Here is a 19756-nt window from a genome sequence, read left to right on the forward strand (position 1 = left end):
TGGAGCCTTGTGTAACGCAGTTTACAGGAAGTAACGTGAGCAGGGCTTTCAACAACAACTTGCAATTATATAGCGCCCTTCACGCATTGGAAGTGCTTAATAGTGGTGGGGTTTGATGCTGAGCCAGAGAGAGAGAGAGGAGGTAGATGACCATAGGCATAGTTAAAAAGGTCTTCAGGATGCAATCTGAAGATAGATAAGGAGGGGACAAAGTGCAGGGATTGAGGGAGAGAGTTCGAGTTTTGGGGGAGGATTGGCTGAAAGCATGGCTGCTGACGAAGGACGTACAGATGATCAGAGCCAGCTGAGCGAAGGGGGCGCATAGAGGAGTGGGTGTCAGCAGGTTGGAGAGGTAGTGAGGTGCTAAGGGATGAAGTGATTTGTACATGAGTGTGAGGATCTTCAGATTGATCCGTTTTGCAATAGGGAATTATTGGAGCCCAGCAAGGACTGGGGTGATGGGGGTTCCAGAGTTTGATATGAGAGAGGATATGGACAGTGGAGCTTTGAATTGATTGGATTTTATGAATGATGTGCATTGTGCAGTGGAGGTGACATCATCAATGTCTCCTGTCCTCAGCACATGTGTGGCCTGATGACCCAGAAGGGGCTATTTTGTAGTGTGAGAAGCAGGATATACATTGGTTTCAGTAATGTAGGCCTATAAGGCACCTACACTATAAGCAGACCCACAATAAATTGGGGCACCTTATAATCGGTTCACCCTGTAGATCTTAGTTAGATATCAGATGCACACTAATTATGGCTTGGGATTATTCAATTGGAAACGCTTGGGGAACATTAATGCTTCAATACCAACTAACAATGTATCAAATTTATATTTCAACTTTATTACAAAAAATATTGAAAGGAACTTTGCATATTCACCTCGATATACAACAGTCAACATTCCAAACTGAATACATTGATGACTAATTTGAACAACTTTAAAAATGGTTATAATGCATTATTAAAAGTGTAGTTTGCATGGATAAAATGAGAAAAACCTGTGCATTTTCAATTTGCGAGTACATTTTATTTAATGTAATTCATTAAAGTAGAAAGCCGATTGTTCTGAGAGCTCTTGCAGACTTGATGGGCCAAATGGCCTCATTCTGCGCTGTAAATTTCTGATTCTAATGATTTACAGAACCACATTGGTGACTAGTGATCAATAAGCAAACAGAGAGGCTCGAAGACAATTCAAATAAGTTTTGATCAATGGTTTTAACTATAAAAGCTCACTGTTTCGCCTTTGGGAAAAAATCTTGCAAAATTTACATAACAACGGCACAGCAAAACTCAGATTTTTTTACTTCCTGTTTCCTCCAGGGAGATTTTATTCTTGGTATTATCATAATTTTGTGCTCCTGGTAGAAAAATGCAAAACAGAAGTGAAAGAAATTTAAGACTGTCATTGCTGGGTCTCTGAACCTCACTACTGAAAAGGCAAGAATGCTGGAAGGCCTTTAAGTCCAAATAAACCCTAAAATTGTGAATACTTGATTTTGGATTGGAAGTAAGAATTAATAATAATAAAAATACTAGGTTGGACACAGTAGTCCCTCTGAGATGATCATCTGTAGCAGAGAAATTCCTTGAGCGACTCTGGGATTGGTAGCCTTGATGCTGAAGTGAAATGGGACCGACCCAAAAATTTCCGGATGTTCAGTCGGCACAACTGCTTCAAGGAGGACGGTCCTACAAAAAACAGTCACAGAGTGAAGTGGAGTCCCATAGCTCAGTGGTTAGAGCACTCGCCTCGCAAACGAGAGAACCTGGGTTTGATTCCCAGTAGGATGCAACGTTGGGCAAGTGTCCTTACTCCACACACCTCTGTTTACCTAGCAGTAAGTAGGAACCCGGTTGTTAGTCGACTAGCGGATCATTTTCCAGGAGTAATAACGCCTTCAAATAAATAAATAAATTGGTCACTCAATCCACGACTGTTTGTGGGACACTGCTGTGCACAATTGGCTGCCACATTTCGCCCAGAATATATACAGTCAATTCACTTTGTCGTATATTCTGTGAAGCACTTTGAGACATCTCGAAGACGTGATAAGGTGCTATATCAAATGCTATATTATAAGACAAGGTGAGTGGTTTTACTTTCAATATTCAGCAAATAAGTAACTTTATTCTAGTGACTAACCCCTACAAGAACTAGTTACAAGCACAAAGAATGAGGAGATTAGTTTCTTTAAATGATAAAGAATGGTTTCTCCAATGATCCGGTGAGTAAGGTTGTCACAAAGCTACGTTAGTTGGTTACATAGAAACAGAAGAAAGCTATTTAGCTAATCAAGCCTGCTCTGGCCTTGTATTAGATTAAGCAGATCTTGTCAACCCTACCAGAACATTCAGAACTTGGGGTTTTATAGCTGAATGAAACCCTGGGTAACAGTCGAAGCATTACTTATTGTATAAAGCATAAAGTAACACAAGCATAAACCAGCAGGTGTCAGTACACCCAGTTATGTGTTTTTTTCCTTTACAGTTCTTAGTGCCACCATTTCTGTTAACTGGAGATGACTTTTTTATTGTACATTTTTGGCACTACTGTGGGAACCAAGTCATTTTTGCTTGTTAAATAGTTCTTTCTTTCCCAGCATTAATCTGATCAAATTCTGATGGTTTAGGTAATTTCTGGAAAGATTTCCTGAGTGGAACTGCGGTTTGCTCTTGTTTGTACTGGTATACTATCCTCCTTAGTGTGGGGTAAACCAAGGTGATGTTCTTGGCAACGAACTGTCGGATTTGAACCAGCTCTCTGTGGGCGTCTTGGTAGTCCAGTTCCTGAGCCAGGAGGATCTGCAGTACTCCAGGGCACTGCTGATGACACCACAGCCAGACTGGCTCATTGGCCTGACCTGGAAGGGCAGACCAGTCACTGGGGCAGGAATTCTTTCATTCAGCTCCTCTTAACCCAAGAAGCTAAAGTTCCAACAGGGTAAGCTAGTCCTACCTGGACAAGCAGTGGGAAAGCTAGCCAGGTAGTAATTTTAATGGCAAGCTGCATGGTTTTAGCTTGTAACACTCCAGCAGTATCCCAGTGCACACTCTGGGGTCCCCAAGCCTTGACTCTTGCCAACCTACGCCCAATACTTTCTGGAATTAGGTAAGCAGGATGCATCCCTCCAGGGTGAGAATGCACATTCCATTCCAACAATCTATCTCTGGGATTTCCATGTGTAGGTGGGATGCATGGAAATCTCAGCTTGGTTTGGATACTGTTAAGCATGGGGATGAGTTTCCAACTGTGTCAGATACCTGGCTGACCAAAAGAAATTGTACTATTATGATCAGTGCTCAACCAAACTATCCACCATCTCCTAAAGCTTCTAATAATTCATCTCTTCCCTGTGTAATCCATATGTTGAAATCAAAGTTCAATGTGTCGCCTACTTAGCTCATTCTCTTTCAGCACTCTGGTTGTCGGGTCACTGATGCATCACTTATAATAATAATAATAAATCTTACATTTAATATAGCGCCTTTCAAAGTGGGAGGGTGTCTCAAATTACTTCACGAGCTTTACTGTCAAGTGTTGTGACTGTATTTTGTAAGCGAATGCGGCAACCAATTTGCACATAGCAATGTCCCATAAACACCCATGAAGTAAATGACCAACTTCAGTGCGTAGGAGTGTTAGCCTATTTTGATACTCCCTTTTCGAATACTGTCATTGGATCTATAACATCCACTTGAACAAGCAGATGGGACCTTGCTTTAATGTCTCATCCAAAGACCTTCACCTCCAACAATGCAACGCAACCCCAGCACGATCCCAGACATTCAGCCTAGACTACATGAGTTCAAATTCCTGATATGTGGCTTGAACCCACTGCCTCTTATATAGGACGCCGCATTATAAGTGGATTTGTGTTCTAGTGAGGCGCTTTACTATGATCATCCTGTATTTCAAAAAAATACTCTGTGATCATAGCCCAACTTAGTATTCCTCAGCATTGTGAGATATAAAACGCTAATGCAGATTATGAGAAGGTATGGAAATGGGAATAAAAGTAATCCTGGGCTCAAAAGATAAAGGCAGGGTAGTGAACTTTAATAGGAATTGTTAGTATTTAGAAAACAAGATAACAATCATGTCTCAAGACAACGATTGAGAAAGGAAACATTCAGTGCACAACAACATAATATGCTCTCAATCAATCACAGTCGGTGAGAATACATTGCACGTGTCATGCAAATAGCATTGATATTTGGAGAAACCAAATACAACAGAACAGTAGCTATAAAGATGACAGGCATTTTTTATATCATGCTTTGCATAGTGTATTATATTTTATGAATGAGGTGTTTTCTAAATGTGAGTCTAGATGGAGTACTGAAGTCATCAGTGAAGCACCCTGATGTTATTTACTTACACTGACCTTGTGGACATGGGCACAACTGAATTTCTTTACTGTTAGCACAAAGATATATATATTATTTTTATATAATAATAATAATAATCCTTGCATTTGATATAGCGCTTTTCACAATTGTAGATTGAAAATGACCAATTTATTATTGTTTTTTGTTTTGGAGGGATTATTATTAGGCGTGTGGAGTAAGGAAACTTGCCCAAGGTTTCGCCCCGCCTGGAATTGAACTCAGGTCTCTCGCTTGCAAAGCAAGTGCTCTAACCACTGAGCTACAGGTCTCCATATATATGTTAAAATTGTGAAGTGTGATGTAAGAGTCAGAGACAAATAGAGTCATAGAAATGAAAGATGGGGAGAAAGTTAGAGAGAAAGAATCAGGGAGAGAATGGCAGAAAGATTATTACCGTGCGGTAGAGTAGTCAAAGGCAACTCCCGATAGATAGTTAGTTAATAATGTGAAGCTCTCCTTCCTTCCATTCTGGGCTTCAAAACAATAATTGAACCCAAAGATTTCTAGACTACCATTGTCCTTAGGATTGAAAAATTATCAAATCTGTCATAAAATATTGCATTATTTTTCACCCCACCAATAACATTACAAATAAAAGTAAACCTGTTAAGGTTCCCACTGCATTCATGGTGAATAAAAGAGCATTCAAGTGTTCTTTTATAATGCAAAACAAATTATTGTGGCATCAATATTATTTAAATGATACTGAAAGCTGCTGCTATGCCTTGTACTCTACGCTTTTAGTTTAAGAATCGAGTAACTCTTTGTCAGTACCTTCCCACTGTAAAAGCAATTTTTCTAGAGAGCTGTTCGGAGATGCAAGTTCCACAGGTCGTTTCCCGTCAGCATTCCTGGAGTCAATCCGTGCTCCGTGTTCCAGCAGTATGGTGGCCAGTTCCATATTTGAGCTCTTGGCTGCCACGTGAAGAGGAGATTCGAGATTTTTGGCAGTGTTAACGTTGGAGCCTGAACAAAAGAAGAAAATGTATTAAAATGTGTTTTTTTTTTAATCTGCTACTAAATGATGGGTTATGATGGCAATGATGACTCCCCTAGAAAATCTTTTGCAATTGGTATTTTGAAAGCTGTTATACTGAAAGCCACATAAGTCCCACAAGCAGAAAGCGGTTACATAGACCTGGAGGTGACCTCTCAGTTTAATCCTCCTACCTCGGTTGCTTATGTATTATCACTTCTGGTCCAGTCTGAAGGAAGGAAGAAAAAACAGCCATCATCAGGCTTGCCGTACGCAGGCTGTGGAATTCGGGCAGCAGCAATAGAAGAATGTGGACCAACCTGGAGGAGCATGCACATGGAGAAGCAGGCAAGAGAAAGAGAACTTAAGAGGAGAAAGGAAAGAGGGGAAATATCTATTATAACGCAGATTATAATGTACAATAGGCTGCAAATTAAACACATGCTTGAAAAATGAGGCCAGGTGATGCAATAATAATGACTAGTCCATAGGGATGACATCCTGAGGATCATAATAAATCAAGACATCGAATGGCCAAGTTTTTCAATGATGTGTTAACCAGCGCATCACAGTGCTGTCTTGTTATCAGGATAGGTAGAGTCCACAGCAGAGTCAATGGGGAAGCAGTAAGTTCTTGATCTTGGCAGTACTCTCGGGGGGGCATCCACACAAAGCCTGATGCTTCCTACAAAAAACAGATCTTAAACTTATGGCTAAATATTTTCTACTTTATTTCTGGTTTAAACCTCTGAAATGCTACATTAATAGAGTAAACCTACAGCCGAGTGGAATTTCTCCCGACGTGAAAGGTGCTATACAAATATGATTTACTGGTGTTGTTATCTACCATGCAGGTGGTCATTGTAATAATCCTTGTATTTGATATGGCGCCCACCACGTCCAGAGTATGTATCAAAGAACTTCACAGAATTTACTGCGAGGGACAATGACTGCATTCTGTAGGCGAACTTTGGGGTGAAACATGGGAATTGTAAAATTCCCGTGATGTTTTGTCATGATTTTAGCGTCCCTGCATCACAATGCCTTGAATTTTACATTGGCAACTCGACTACTCTTGTCAACTTTGATGATGTCTTGCACTACGGCCTTGGTTCTTCACCTGTATTTTCCTAAGTCACAAACCTTACCTTCAAAAGGGGATTGAGGAGAAGGGTGACACGGATAGTTCCAGGACTTAAGGTTCCAAGTTAAGAAAGGAGACTCATAACAGGGAAGGGTTTTCACTTGAGAAACAAATTGAGACCTGACACAATCCAGATTCTTAAATGACTGAGAAGCACAGGAAACAGATATAAAGCAGGCAGTTCTACCTTTAACTCTGAATGCAGAAAGAGAGAATACTAATAAAAAGGTTGTCTTTCTTCTGCCACCCACTTCACACACACACAGATAAATATTGTGCAGAATAGACGCCTAGAAAAATCAGCTATGCTGTGATGACTATGCCTTTTACAAAGAGCTAGATTTGGCTAGGAATGAGGTTGAAGGGTGAATGGATAACAACGACAACAAGATTACATTTGTATTGCGCCTTTCATGTTGGGAGGATGTCCCAAAGCGCTGGACAGTGTACAGCATTTCAGACCCGAGCTGGGGTCAGTGGGGGAGAAGGGAGGGGAGGGGAAGGGGGGTGACTGATGGCATGGTTGAAGAGGAGAGTTTTGAGGCAGGACTTGAAGGAGGCTAAGGAAGGGGTGAGGCGGAGTGACTGGGGGATGGAATTCCAGATATTGGGGGCAGAGTGGCTGAAGGCTCTCCCACCAATGGTGGGGCGGGTGGGTTGGGGGACGTGGAGCAGGCCAGAGCCGGCTGAGCAGAGGGCCCGGGCGGGTTGGTTGGGGGTTAGGAGGTCGCAGAGGTAGGGTGGGGCAAGGCCATGGAGGGCTTTGTAGTTGAGGACCAGGATCTTGAACTGGATCCTCTGAAGGATAGGGAGCCAATGACTGGCTATATAACTATAGTCAAAGACTGGCTGGAACAGAATTGTTGCTGGGTTGGTGGGTCTGAGGACATATCAAATAACCGTTGAGTGATGAATAATGTAGGTTGTAATTTTAAACAGATATTTCACTGAATTACCTGTGGAGGGCAGGAAGGGAATGCAAAACGTTCCCTCGAAAATGAAATAAAATTGGGTAGAGCCTGTGATAGAGCAGATGGAACTATGGAGGAAATGCACTTGATGGGCTGAATGAATGACCTTTTCTCACCCCCAAACTACTAAAATTTCCTACAGAAGCATAATCACTAAACCTCCCAGTGACTCAGTGTGCAAGGTTTCAATGTGATAAGGCAACATAGGCAAGTATTATCATTATTTATGCCATGTATGCAAAGATGGATTATTTTGATCAGGATAATGTGTCAACGAGAAACATTATTAGCCAACTTTAGTTATCTGAGAACACAGAGGATAATAGCTGCATGGGTTATCATCAAAATGATTCATTTAAAAAAACAGCTTGATGCTGTAATGGGAATCTGATAGTGTTTGTTTCTGAAGAATAAGATCGAATGGGTTAAAGGGCCTTCTTCATCCAAACCTCTCTTGTGAACTTTCATGAATAATGCAGAATAGTCGGAGTTCTGGGAAATAAAATGTTTAGAGGTGCTTCGATTGCCGGAATAGAATACCCTATAAGAAGGTGTAGAGTAGGGGAGCCAGCATCAGCACAGATACTACCAGTCGAATGGCCGACTTTAATGCCCTAAATGTTCTAGGATTAAGGAGAGATTACTTACCTAAGGCTAGCAGTTTTTTCACAGAATCCATCCGTTGGTTTTCACAGGCTACATAAAACGGCGTCCCCATATATTTGTTGTTGCATTCAATCTCCATTCCATGATTCAGCAGCATTTCTACGCACCCTGTGTGGCCTGGAATATTTGGAAGGTCAGTATTGCACTAGATAGGATTACATACTGTACAGCTCTGAAACAAACTGTTTTTATACTCCACATGAGCCTCCATCCATATGAATCCCTATCATTTTTACTTGAATGAAATATCAAAAGTTCAAAGCAATGGAATAGAACTATTTTAATCTGTATTTTCAATATTTGAGGACATTTGATACAAATACATACTGCTGGTGACCTGTCACTACTAAGTTTTTACAGTTGCAAATTTGATCTTATCTCTTCCACTCAATCATTCCCCTAAACACAGGAAAGAGTCACACACAATGAAAATACAACAATACACAAGTATAGAGAGCATGAGTGACTTGGAGCGAAGGGTAAGTGAGTGTGACAATGGGAAAGAGCAAATGAGACAATTTGGAAGACATAGAGAGGGAAAGACTTAGCGAAAGATTAACAAGAGAGAGACGGACAGAGTGCAAGACAGAGAGAGAACAAGTCAACGGGCAGATGAGATAAAGAGGACAGAAAGTGAGGGAAGGAAAGGTACAAAGTGACCCCACCACCACACCTGACCAGGAGCATTGAGACCATACTGCAGAACCTCCATTGCTATCCTGATATTAGTTAATTTAGCACAGACTAGGGATTAAGTCTGGGACTGCCTCCAGTCCTTGGGGGCTCGGTTTCAATAAACTTTGCACATCTGGCGTTACAAGCTGCCAAATGTGCTTTCTTATCTCTTACCTCTTTTTGCCGCTTCATGTATAGGTGATGCCAAGTCGCATTCTTCCAGAGGCTTGGCTCCGTTTTGTAAGAGGACCTTTACACAGTCTGCACTGCCACTGCAGCAGGCATTGTAGAGTGGCGTCTTCCAGTCAATTGTTACTTCATTCACCTTCAAAGGACAACAAGTAGAATGCTTGAGTGATTTGAGACTCAAGATAACAAGTTTACTTGCACTGATCAAACAGAAGCTCTGTCTGGCTTTGAGGACATGGATAGGGAGAAGAGAAGAATGAGCATTTGATTCTATTACAGGCTGAACATATTGAGGTAATTATGATACCAATAACCACAGCCTCAGTGTACTGTAATGTACGTTTCAGTTTGACCTCTTTCCCACCTACAGCATACAGATATCTCAGCCTTCTCCGTGTGGTTGGCAATGTGATTTGTTAACTTTAAACTTGGCGCAATCAACATTAAAACATAATAATAGTAATCCTTACAAAAAGCAATAATGAATCTGCACAAGGTCAAGAAAGTATCAAATAATATTGGATAAATACATCAGGAGTACCCGCGGCCAAGGTTCACACAGGCCAATACTCGTGCCTTTGGAGAGTGTCAGTCACTGGAACTCTCTCTGTTCTATGCAGAAGTCCACACATAGGGTGAACTGAGCCAGGATTGTTACAGCATCCAAGGTATTCAAGTACAATTTCTTCCAAAGTTTCATGTGCCTCTGGCAACCACCAGTTAAGCATCTCAGTATAATTGCCTCTTGTTACACCCTGACCCTGTGGCACTTACTATGCAAATAAGTCACTCCCTCACTCCCTCCCTTCCCTCCCCTCACCCTGACCATTTCCCCCCTCCTTGCTCCCTCCCTTCCCTCCCCTCACCCTGACCATTTCCCCCTGCTCGGGTCATGACCCAACTGTGCAGCGCCTTGGGACGTCCTCCTGACGTGAAAGGCGCTTTATAAATGGAATCTTGTTGTTGTTGTTGTTGTAAGTAATAAATTCACCCTTCTGATTTGTTTTGTGTTGGCTATTGAACTGTGTAAACCTCACACTTTATCAAGACAGCAAGACTTTGTTTTGGGTGCTTTGATTCCTTTCTTATCATTTAATTGACTAATTAGTAGCTCTAGACTGTGGGATTTGGCTCGGTTGGTAGCATTCTCAACTCTGAGTCAGAAGGTTGTGATTTCAAGCCCCACGTCAGCCTTGAACCCACAGTCTTAAGATGACCCTCCAATGCAGTGCTGGGAGTTTGTTTCATTGTCAGAGGTGCTGAACTTCGGACGAGATATTAAACCGAGGTCCTGTCTGCTTGTTCAGGTGGATGGTAAAGATCCTGTGGTACTATTAAAAAAAAGGGAGTTTTTCCCAGTGTCCTGGCCATCAATCCCCCAAATAAAAAAAGTCATTTGTTTCATGGCTGGTTGCAGGACACTGATGTGCCCAATTTGGCTGCCACCCTTGCCTACAAATACTCAGCTTCCAGTAAATCCTATGAATCTATTTGAGGCATCCTCCTGACGTAAAAGGTAACCTAACAAATGCAAGGAGTAGGATTATTATTAATTACAATCTAGCAAGTTATTGTTGTAATACACCAGTGAGTGGGCCCTTTAAGCTCCAGCCAGGCTGCACAGAAGTGAATGTGCCCAGAGAATAATTATGAATTTAGTGTGTCTAGTAATTATTGTTTCTTTTTACCTTAGCTCCATGCTCTAGCAAATACTTTGCACAGGAAGCATGTCTCCCGAGGCAGGCTTCGTGAAGGGGCGTGACCCGGTTCATTGTGAGGAGATTTACTCTTTGACCCTGAAAGACAAAGCACATGATCAGGGAAGCCATGATCTACAGAGCATCCACAAAGACCTGTTCCCATCACGTTGTTTTTCTACAGTGCACTGACCAACAGCTGAAACCTCTGGAAGAATGATGCTATTGTATAGTACTTAATTGTATTCAGTACAAGTGTTTAATTGTATTTAAACTTCCAGAGGGTTGATGTGAGCGCCATCATTTTCATGGCAGATAATGATCCATGTTCGGTGCGACATCTTCTGTAACATGATGGAGTGACGAGGCAAAATCCATCGCTGACAGATGAAGACAGTAACAATTTAAAGAGAAAGATAATCTCTCTTTGAGTCGAAATTGCAAGATCAGAATTCCAAGATTTTTAAGCACATTCTGTTCCTTAATTATTGGCAGCAATAACCAAAGAACATTTTATCAACTGGAAACTGTCTCTAACGACAGGTTGAAGATTGAACAAAACCCTGAATACAGGACAATGGTTTCTTGCTCCAGATTCCTTCTGAATTGTAATGTGACCATCAATGGTTTTAACCCAGCAAAAGCCAACCTTTGATTTATAGCCACTGCATTTTTAAGTTTAGAATCAGTGCTATTTGATGAAGGAGCGTGCAATTTGCTCTCTACGCCACTCACAAAACAAAGGCTAGGCCTTCAGATATGCACAGTGCATCTAACCTTATGCAAGCAGCAAATACCCGTGTGCATTACTTGTGGACAGACAATGGCCCCAGTTCACCCAGATGTTCCCAATATTTGCTACACACACTTTTAGAAAATAGCAACAAATAGCATTTATACACCGCCTTTCTCGTCAGGAGGATGTCCCAAGTCGCTGGACAGTAAAGAGTTTGCAATGGGTGTATGGATGCTGGCTACAGATTTAGCTCATCTGTGATGCCCACGTAGTCCAATAGTCTACAGCACATTCATGAAAAATGGGGCAACTAGACAAGGTAGCAAGGTACCAAAGGACACTGTGACACGCATCCAGACCACATCAGCCTTCTAAAGAGGAGTGGAAAAAAAAATAATTTGGGGGGGGAGGGTGCGGGGGGGAAACAATAAATAAGCAATAAATCTGGATTTTGTAAATGTAATATAAAATCTTATAGGAATAACTACAGGAGATTGGGAAAAGGGATGGGAAATAGGACTGAAAAGATTGCTCTTCAAAAGAATCAACACAAATATGATGGGCCGATTGGCCTTCTTTTGTGCTGGTAACTTTTTATGGTTCTGTAGTGGTCTGGAAAAGGTAAATTGTAGCACTGCCATTCTCATTTCCAGCCACTAGAGGGAAGTACCACAATAGCAGTATTTACCAGGAAATTGTAATCTCACCAAACACAGCTATTTGGCGGGGGATTGAGTAAAATAGTAATAACAATACTCCTTGTAATTTGATATAATACCTATTATTGTCAAAAAATCTTAAAGTGCTTAATAGTTATTCCTGACAGATGTCGTGACTGTAAACTCATCTCGGAGTCAGAAGATTGTGGGTTTAATAATCCTTGCAATTAGTATAGCGCCTTTCACGCCTCAAAGAGCGTCATCTGACTGTTATGTGAAGTGACTTTATTTGTGGGTAAATCGGCAGCACAATTGCACCACAGCAATGTCCCAAAGCAGCCATGAAACACCAATTTTATTTCGGATTGTTGGGAGAAAACACTGGTTCTCTTTTTGAAAAGTGCCATGAGATCTTTAACATCCACCTGAACAGGCAGACAGGACCTTAGTTTAATGTGTTAACTGAAGGCTAGCGTCAATTACAGCATGTCTCCAATACGTTTCACCTACAAAGTACAGTTATGACTGTTTCATCATAAATCCTGTGAAGTGCCTTTAGGTGTCTTCCTTACACAAAAGGCGGTATATCAAATTCAAGGGTTGTCTATTACTATTTTTGTGGAAAATTCGGAAGTCGATTCTTTTTAAGAACCTTGGAAACCTGACTAAAACATTAAGCCTGAAATTTAAGAATGACAAGCTGAGACAAGAGAGAACTTCAGGTGTCAGTTTGTTGGTGAGTCATATGCCAGATGAGCTGGTAACAAGGAGAGTAGTGACTGATTGGAGCTCATGACAACCTATCTAATTTAGATGCAATATTCTGTCGCAGAATGGATGGATTTCAAAATACTTACATTCACCGACAAATCACTTCATGCTTTGGCACCTCCTACTGCTCACACCCCACTCCTCTGCCCACCTACTTCGCTCGTTTGGCTCTGCATGCCTCTTGACCCCTTGGCTCCACCATTGGCAGCCATGCTTTTAGCCTCTGGAACTTCCTGACTCAATCCTTCGGCCTTGCCCCCTCCCACCACACCTTTCCTCTTTGCCCGTGCCTATGGTCAGCTCCCCTTTCTCCCAGCTCACCGTCAAACTAAGCCGTCGTTAATCGCTCCGTGAGACTATCCCGTGAAAGATGCCACATAAACGCAAGTTGTTGGTGTTGTTCCTGTTCACTTAAAATAGGGGTGCGGGAGAGGGGGGAAGAAGGGAGAAAAGAAAAAGTGAAATAAAAATTGGAATCCAATTAGAAAAATACTTTGGAGACCATTTGCCAAGAATTTCTGACAAAATACTGGAACTCTGGTACCTGTCTGATCAGCTGTTGCAATGAGAGCAGATTTCCGTGAATGGCAGCGTCATGTAGTGCAGACCAATCGGACGCATCATCTGAAATCAAAAGCAGAGATTTAACATATCTGGAGCCGAGGTGGCAATAAATATAAACAAGTCAAAACTCATCACATTGTATGTGACAAAGCATTCCTTGTGTCAATGTGAGTAGAGCAGCTCAAAAACTGATAACAGAACTGATGACAGAACAGGCAGTTTCTCTCACAAATCTGGATGAAGAAGGCCCTTCAGCCCATCCAAAATCATCCCTCCAGAAAACCCACTCTACCACCTGAATCAAGCTGATTTTCAAATGAGTCCAGTATCCTGGCCTCTACAACCTTTCCTGGCAACTGGTTCCAGTCATTAATTACTCTCTGCATAAAGAAAAAATACTCTCTGTGTAATGTTCGTGGTCGTTGCCACGATCCTGCTTGTGTCTATTGTTGGATCAGCACACCTCACCTTGCCCTTCCTTTGCTTTGCCTCACCTTGTCTTACAGCTGTGTTATCTCACCTCACTACTCCCTCACATCAACTCAACTCTCCTTTGCCTCTTCAGGTTCCTAGGTCTTTATTGCCCACAAGACAATACTCCCCCTGTTATTCCTCTATTACTACTGCCTTGTATCTTGGACTGATGGATAGTCAACACTCCTCCCCCATCGTAAAAGTGCCATTTTTTGTGGAACTCACTAAACAGAAACAGTGCTCCAAGATTGTGTTTCCCTGCCCAACCGATATGACAGATTTCAGGTGAACTCGGGATGGGGGTGGGGGGGGGTGAGCGGGGGATGATGACAATCTTAATCCTCACATTTGATACAGCATCTTTTGCATTGAAAGGACGTCTCAAAGCACTTCACACGATTTACAGTAAAGTGTAGTAACTAGTTGACAAAATAATGAAATGTCGCATTTTACAATGCATTAATTAACACATTAAGTCTGGGATTAAAACATAGACAAATAACTGATCGTCAACAAGTCCATCCTCAGATCTGTTTGATAAGGTAGTCAAATGCAGCTCTTCCCCCACATCCACCACCCTGAACAACCCCATCACCACATTTAACCCAACTTCAAAAGCACCTTCTGACCAGCCTGTCAGCCGAGTCGACAGCAAGTGCTGCAAAGTTTAAAACTCAACTCCAAGGAGTGTTTTCCATTAAGAAGAAGTGATTTGCATCAAAGAGCAGACATAGCAGAAAAGGGGCTCTGGGTGGGTTGTGTGCTCTCCATATGCCCTGCTACTTAAGCGTTCCGTGTGAAGGGCACTATATAAACCCAAGTTGATGTAAGTTGTTGGATTGGGGTACAGCTCTCTGCACTGCATTAAAACTACAAGTTGGATCAGAAAACCAGCAGAGCAAAAAAAAAACTCAGTGAACAAGTATTTGGAAAAAAGCTTACTGCTCATTAGTGGGTTGGATATGTAGTCCCCGTACAGCCCCCGTCCCCCTGTGGCCTCCGAATGCCTTCCGTCTTCGCTCTCACCAGACATCGCTGATACAGCCAGGAATTCAGTAGAATTTCAAGACGCTCCCTACAGGAAGGAAGGAAGGGAAGAAAGTGCTTGTCAAGCCTGTGCCTCGTGTAAAAGCTTTAAAAGCAAAACTTCTGGGGTGGAAGTCAACGTAGGCATCAAAGAATAAAGAAGTTCATTTTATTTAAACTCTCACGTAAGAACCGGCTAATCTAAGCTGCAGCACCTGGCTGAGCAAGACATTGCAGGCTGTTTATTTGCTTCTGGAGCTCTGCACTTCAGACAAACCCACGTAAACAGCACCGATGTGGCAGAGTGACTGAATTTCCTTTACACACTTAGATTTGGAGAAAAACGCTCCTGGCAATGAAACTTGACAGACAGAGCAGGAAGCCATGTGACCCGATCACTCCGCAGCCACACATCAAAGGGTACAGTAAAAACGAGCCTTGAAACCCGAGCCCTAGAAAAGCAGCCTGAATCACTGCAGGATAAAGCCTGAAATTTCACCTCATCTTAAACTTGCAAGGTTATTTAGTCTTAAAATGAGGATTGCATAGAATGACAGCAAATTCTTCAATCCAGTTTTCATTTGGAATTTGGTTCTTTTTAAGAACTAAGGAATGTCAGCTTCCACATTAAACTGGATGGAAGAATTTTCCACAGTTTTGAGCAATTTTAAATGTTAAGACAAATGGAATTTGAGCCTGTAGTGCCTTTGCTGCGTGCGTACAATGCTTGTTAGAACTTGTGGTTCAGTGGATGTGTCATGGCAGATTCAGCTTTTACCAGAAGCACGAGAAACAATAGCGAGATACACGGGAGGGGTTTGACTTTTACATTTGGGGGCAGCAATCATTTCAGAAAAATCAAGTGTTTGGATGAGGAGTCTGGCTAAGTTGGAATTACAGATAGCCGGAGCTGGGGGTTTACTGAACTGTATAGTCAGTCTCACTATTTTAAAAACTGTTGGGAGGCTTTACCTTGCAGTCTGCAGGTGGATGAACCCAATAAACACTAGCAGCAGAATAACATTGCAGTCCTGATTATAATAATAAAATAATAAAATAATCCTTGCATTTGATATAGCGCTTTTCACGTCGGGAGGACGTCCCAAAGCACTTCACAGAATATACTGTAAAGTGAATTGACTGTATATTTGTGGGCGAACGCGGCAGCCAATTGCGCACAATATGCAAAATATGCGCCTCCAGACATCACCCTGAGTTCGCCCTCGTGCACACGCTCCAGTTCACTGCACAAACACAGAGATGGCGACAGGTGACTGTAGGTTTCGTGTCAGTGCCGAGTGGGAAGAAACACTTAGGTTGTGAAACACAGTGAGTTTAGGGGGGAGCTTAGCTCCTCCAAGCCCTAGTCAAATCCCACCTATGGCTAGACACAAGTCTAGTTAAAAAGTAATTGAATAAATATTTCCTGTGGCTGAGTGAGCAGGAGGGACTCCTGGCAGGACTTAACACATATATTAAAAAAAGCACAGTTACTGTAGCCATTAAATCATAAGGTGAAGAGAATGTTAATTTGAGACACTGGACTGATTTTCCTGTTATTTCAAAAACATGTTGGGAGTAAAAACATTTTAAACTCACTCCACCCAACAGTCTGTTTAACTCAAATCTATACATATAGGTGTAGTCTCACTGTTTCCATGTATAATAGGACACAAGGATATACATACTCCACCATTACAAACTCATTCTGTTTTATTTCTTTAACTAAATGACTGCTTAATTCATCTTTATATGAAAACTTATGAAAAGAACCCATTATGAAAACACTCCCAATGTAATTTATCCCTGGCTCATGATTTATAAATGAAATGCTAGAAAGCTTCCTCTGTCTTCTCCATTACTTTTTGTTAAGTTGCAAAATGCAGGAAAGGAGCCAAGATGTGAAGTGCAATGGCCTGATGTTCAGTTTCCCAAAACCTAAGTTACAGTTTAACCTGCTCCGCTGGCTCATCTGTATACTCGTGTCAGCCTGTCTCAGTTGTTGGCTTGTTACAAGGCTATGGTCAAGTTAAAAAGTAATTGAATATTGAAATATTTTCTTTTGCCCGAGTCAACAAGCAGGATTCCTCTTCAAAAGGTTATGGGTTCAAGCCCCACTATGAACTCACACAGTCTAGCTGACAAGCTAATACAACAACAAGAACAACAACAGAATCACATTTGTATAGACAGTGCTTTGGCTGTGCAGTATTGCCAGATGTGCTGCCTGTTCAGGCGGATGTTAAAGATCCCACCATTCAAAAAAGAAGGGAATTTCTCCTGGTGCCCTGGCCAACAATTCCCCAGCTAAACCTGATTATTCTCGTTCTGGCTGTTTGTGGGACATTGGTGTGTGCAAATTGGTTGCTGCATTATATACAAAATAGTCACTACGCCTTACACTGCTCCTGATGTAAAAGGCACTGTACCAAATGCAAGGATTATTATTATTCATTATTATTATTTTTATTATGTTATTATAGTTTAAATCTGTTTTCAGTGATGGGTCAGCCATACCAGTATTACTGCCACACTGTCCGTTCGGATGGACTTTAAAGAGAAAAAAGGAAGGCATTTGGTCCAAATGTCCTAGCCAACAATCCCCCAGCTAAGATAGATAAACTTTACGTTTTAACTCCTAAAATAGCTACTCTCGTAGGAGGTGAACATTTGATTCACTGGGTATCTTGTCAAGCTATTTCTAAATACACTTACTAACAATCCCAGTTACACGATAATTATAGGAACTATGCTGCGACAGATGTCCACATTCAATTTGAAGATCAATTTATTTTCGGATCATCTCTAGTTCCTTATTTTGTACGCTGTAATCATTTTGAATAGCCACATATATAACACTGCATGTACAATCTTGTTTTTTATGATTATATCTGGTTTCTTACTGTTCTATCTGTATGTACTTGTGAATACCAGATTATTATGATGTTATTTTTTAATGTCATTTTTGCTGGTTGATGTTCATACCAGTTGGTCTTGATGTCAATATCAAAGTGTTTACAAATTGTCCAGTAATTATATTTAGTTACATTGTTATGTCAATTCAGATACTCTGATCGCACTAAGGCTGGACACAAAAACAACAACATGTGGTCTCCTGTTCCTGGTGCTTGATGGCATATTCAGCATTTTGGATGTTTTTCTGCAAAATCTTATTTTCATAATCAAGGTTAGCAATAATGGTGGAACTACAATTCCCAGTATACACTGCAGCCCGAGAGCATGTGCATAAAAACATAATAATAATCCTTGCATTTGATATAGCGCCTTATCGCATCTTTGAGACGTCTCAAAGCGCTTCACAGAATATACTGTAAAGTGAATTGGTGGACCCTATTGTCTGTTTTTGAGAAACTGGAAAGTTGAGAACCCTAACAACACAGGAGAAGGCCATTTGGCTCACTATGCAATGCTGTTTCTCTGAAATCACGATCAGCTTAGTCTGATTTTCCTGCTTGTTTCCCACACCCTTTGATATTTTTCCTTTCCAGAAATTTAGCTAATTTTCTCTCCCAAGAACATATGGCCTCAACCAACCATCCATCCAGCACTGTTTGCCCGATAACATTTTTTTCAGGTTTACTAAATGCAAAAGTGAAATACCAGCCAGGTCTGAGTATTTTCACACGCTTCCAGTGACATACCAAGGTTCTCTTTCTACGAGGAAATGCACATTCTAAGCGTATGATAGTGGTGAACACTTCGGACAAAAGAGCCATTCATTTCAATGGGTTCGCAACACATGTTGCTGGTTTGCTTTCCTGATAAACAAATCCCACTGTATGCAATGGCTTGACCTTGGCGACACTACAAAACACAGTTTATTTTTGCATGTGCAGTACCTGTTTATCCAATATCACAATTCTAACACAGCTTTTAAACAATAATATTGAGAGAAAAACAAAGTTGTCTTACCTTCCCTTGGGAACCACTTCACTGAAGGACCCTATCTTTAAATTGTCCCAGTATGCCTCGCAGCTGTTGTTTTTTGCTGGCTCACTAGATGGCAGATGTACCATCAACCCCATTGTCAATATCATGAGCACAGTGGGAGGCCAGTTAATAATAATAAGAATAATTCTTGCATTTGATATAGCGCCTTATCACATCCTCTGGACGTCTCAAACCGCTTCACCGAATATACTGTAAAGTGAATTGACTGTATTTTTTTTGTGGGCGAAACACGGCAGCCATTTGCGCCCAGCAGTGTCCCACAAACAGTCATGGATTGAGTGACCAATTTATTATTACTTTTTTTTAAGGTATTATTACCCCAGGAAAAGTGATCCACCAATCGACTAACAACCGGGTTCCTACTTGCTGCTCGGTAAACATGTGATTACATTGAAATGGAAAAATAAATGCAATAACTTTGCCTTTATACAGGATCGAACATAGCCTCGCTGGGGAGTTGTAGCAACCCACCTACTGTTTCCAGGTACGATCAGCCAACTCAGCAGCGACCAGAATCAAACTTAGGATCTTCCTGGTCTGCATTGCTAAAGAACGCATCAGGAAGTGCGTTTACCTTTAGGATCCATTCAAAGGTGTAAGCTCGTAGAAAGGTGAAAAACACAAGCTTTCAGTACCCCTGTGATGGGACAGAGGGCTGAGGGAAGCAATACCATTCATGATGTCACAGGAGGCAGCTCAAACTCGCGCCTTAACTCAGTTGGTAGCGAGACTGACATTTGATACTATAATAATAATAATAATAATAATCCTTGCATTTGATATAGCGCTTTTCACATCAGGAGGACGTCCCAAAGCGCTTCACAGAACACACTGT

At 41.5% G+C, this 19756-nt stretch overlaps 1 protein-coding gene across 5 annotated transcripts; it reads right to left on the reverse strand.

Annotated features, from left to right (window-relative positions):
• Nucleotides 1–833: 833 nt before the first annotated feature.
• asb9 (ankyrin repeat and SOCS box containing 9) lies at nucleotides 834–18944 on the reverse strand. 5 transcript variants are annotated; one of them, NM_001292108.1, is given in 8 exon segments: nucleotides 834–1701; nucleotides 5176–5367; nucleotides 8141–8275; nucleotides 9008–9158; nucleotides 10711–10818; nucleotides 13430–13509; nucleotides 14866–14998; nucleotides 16160–16270. In NM_001292108.1, coding segments are annotated over 7 exon segments (882 nt in total). In that variant the 5' UTR covers nucleotides 14957–14998; nucleotides 16160–16270; the 3' UTR covers nucleotides 834–1576.
• Nucleotides 18945–19756: the final 812 nt, after the last annotated feature.

Source organism: Callorhinchus milii, unplaced genomic scaffold, assembly GCF_018977255.1.
Source record: "Callorhinchus milii isolate IMCB2004 unplaced genomic scaffold, IMCB_Cmil_1.0 Scaffold4, whole genome shotgun sequence".
NCBI classification, from domain to species: Eukaryota; Metazoa; Chordata; class Chondrichthyes; order Chimaeriformes; family Callorhinchidae; genus Callorhinchus; species Callorhinchus milii.

Bases quoted from the DNA above. Each gene is read 5' to 3' on its own strand.
- asb9 (XM_007891646.2), bottom strand. From the start codon at position 14,956: ATGTCTGGTGAGAGCGAAGACGGAAGGCATTCGGAGGCCACAGGGGGA. The intron at 8,276-9,007 runs GTAAGAGATAAG...CAAATATTCCAG, and splicing joins ACATGAAGCGGCAAAAAGAG to GCCACACAGGGTGCGTAGAA. The intron at 1,702-5,175 runs GTACTGACAAAG...TGTTTTTTGTAG, and splicing joins ATTGCTTTTACAGTGGGAAG to GACCGTCCTCCTTGAAGCAG.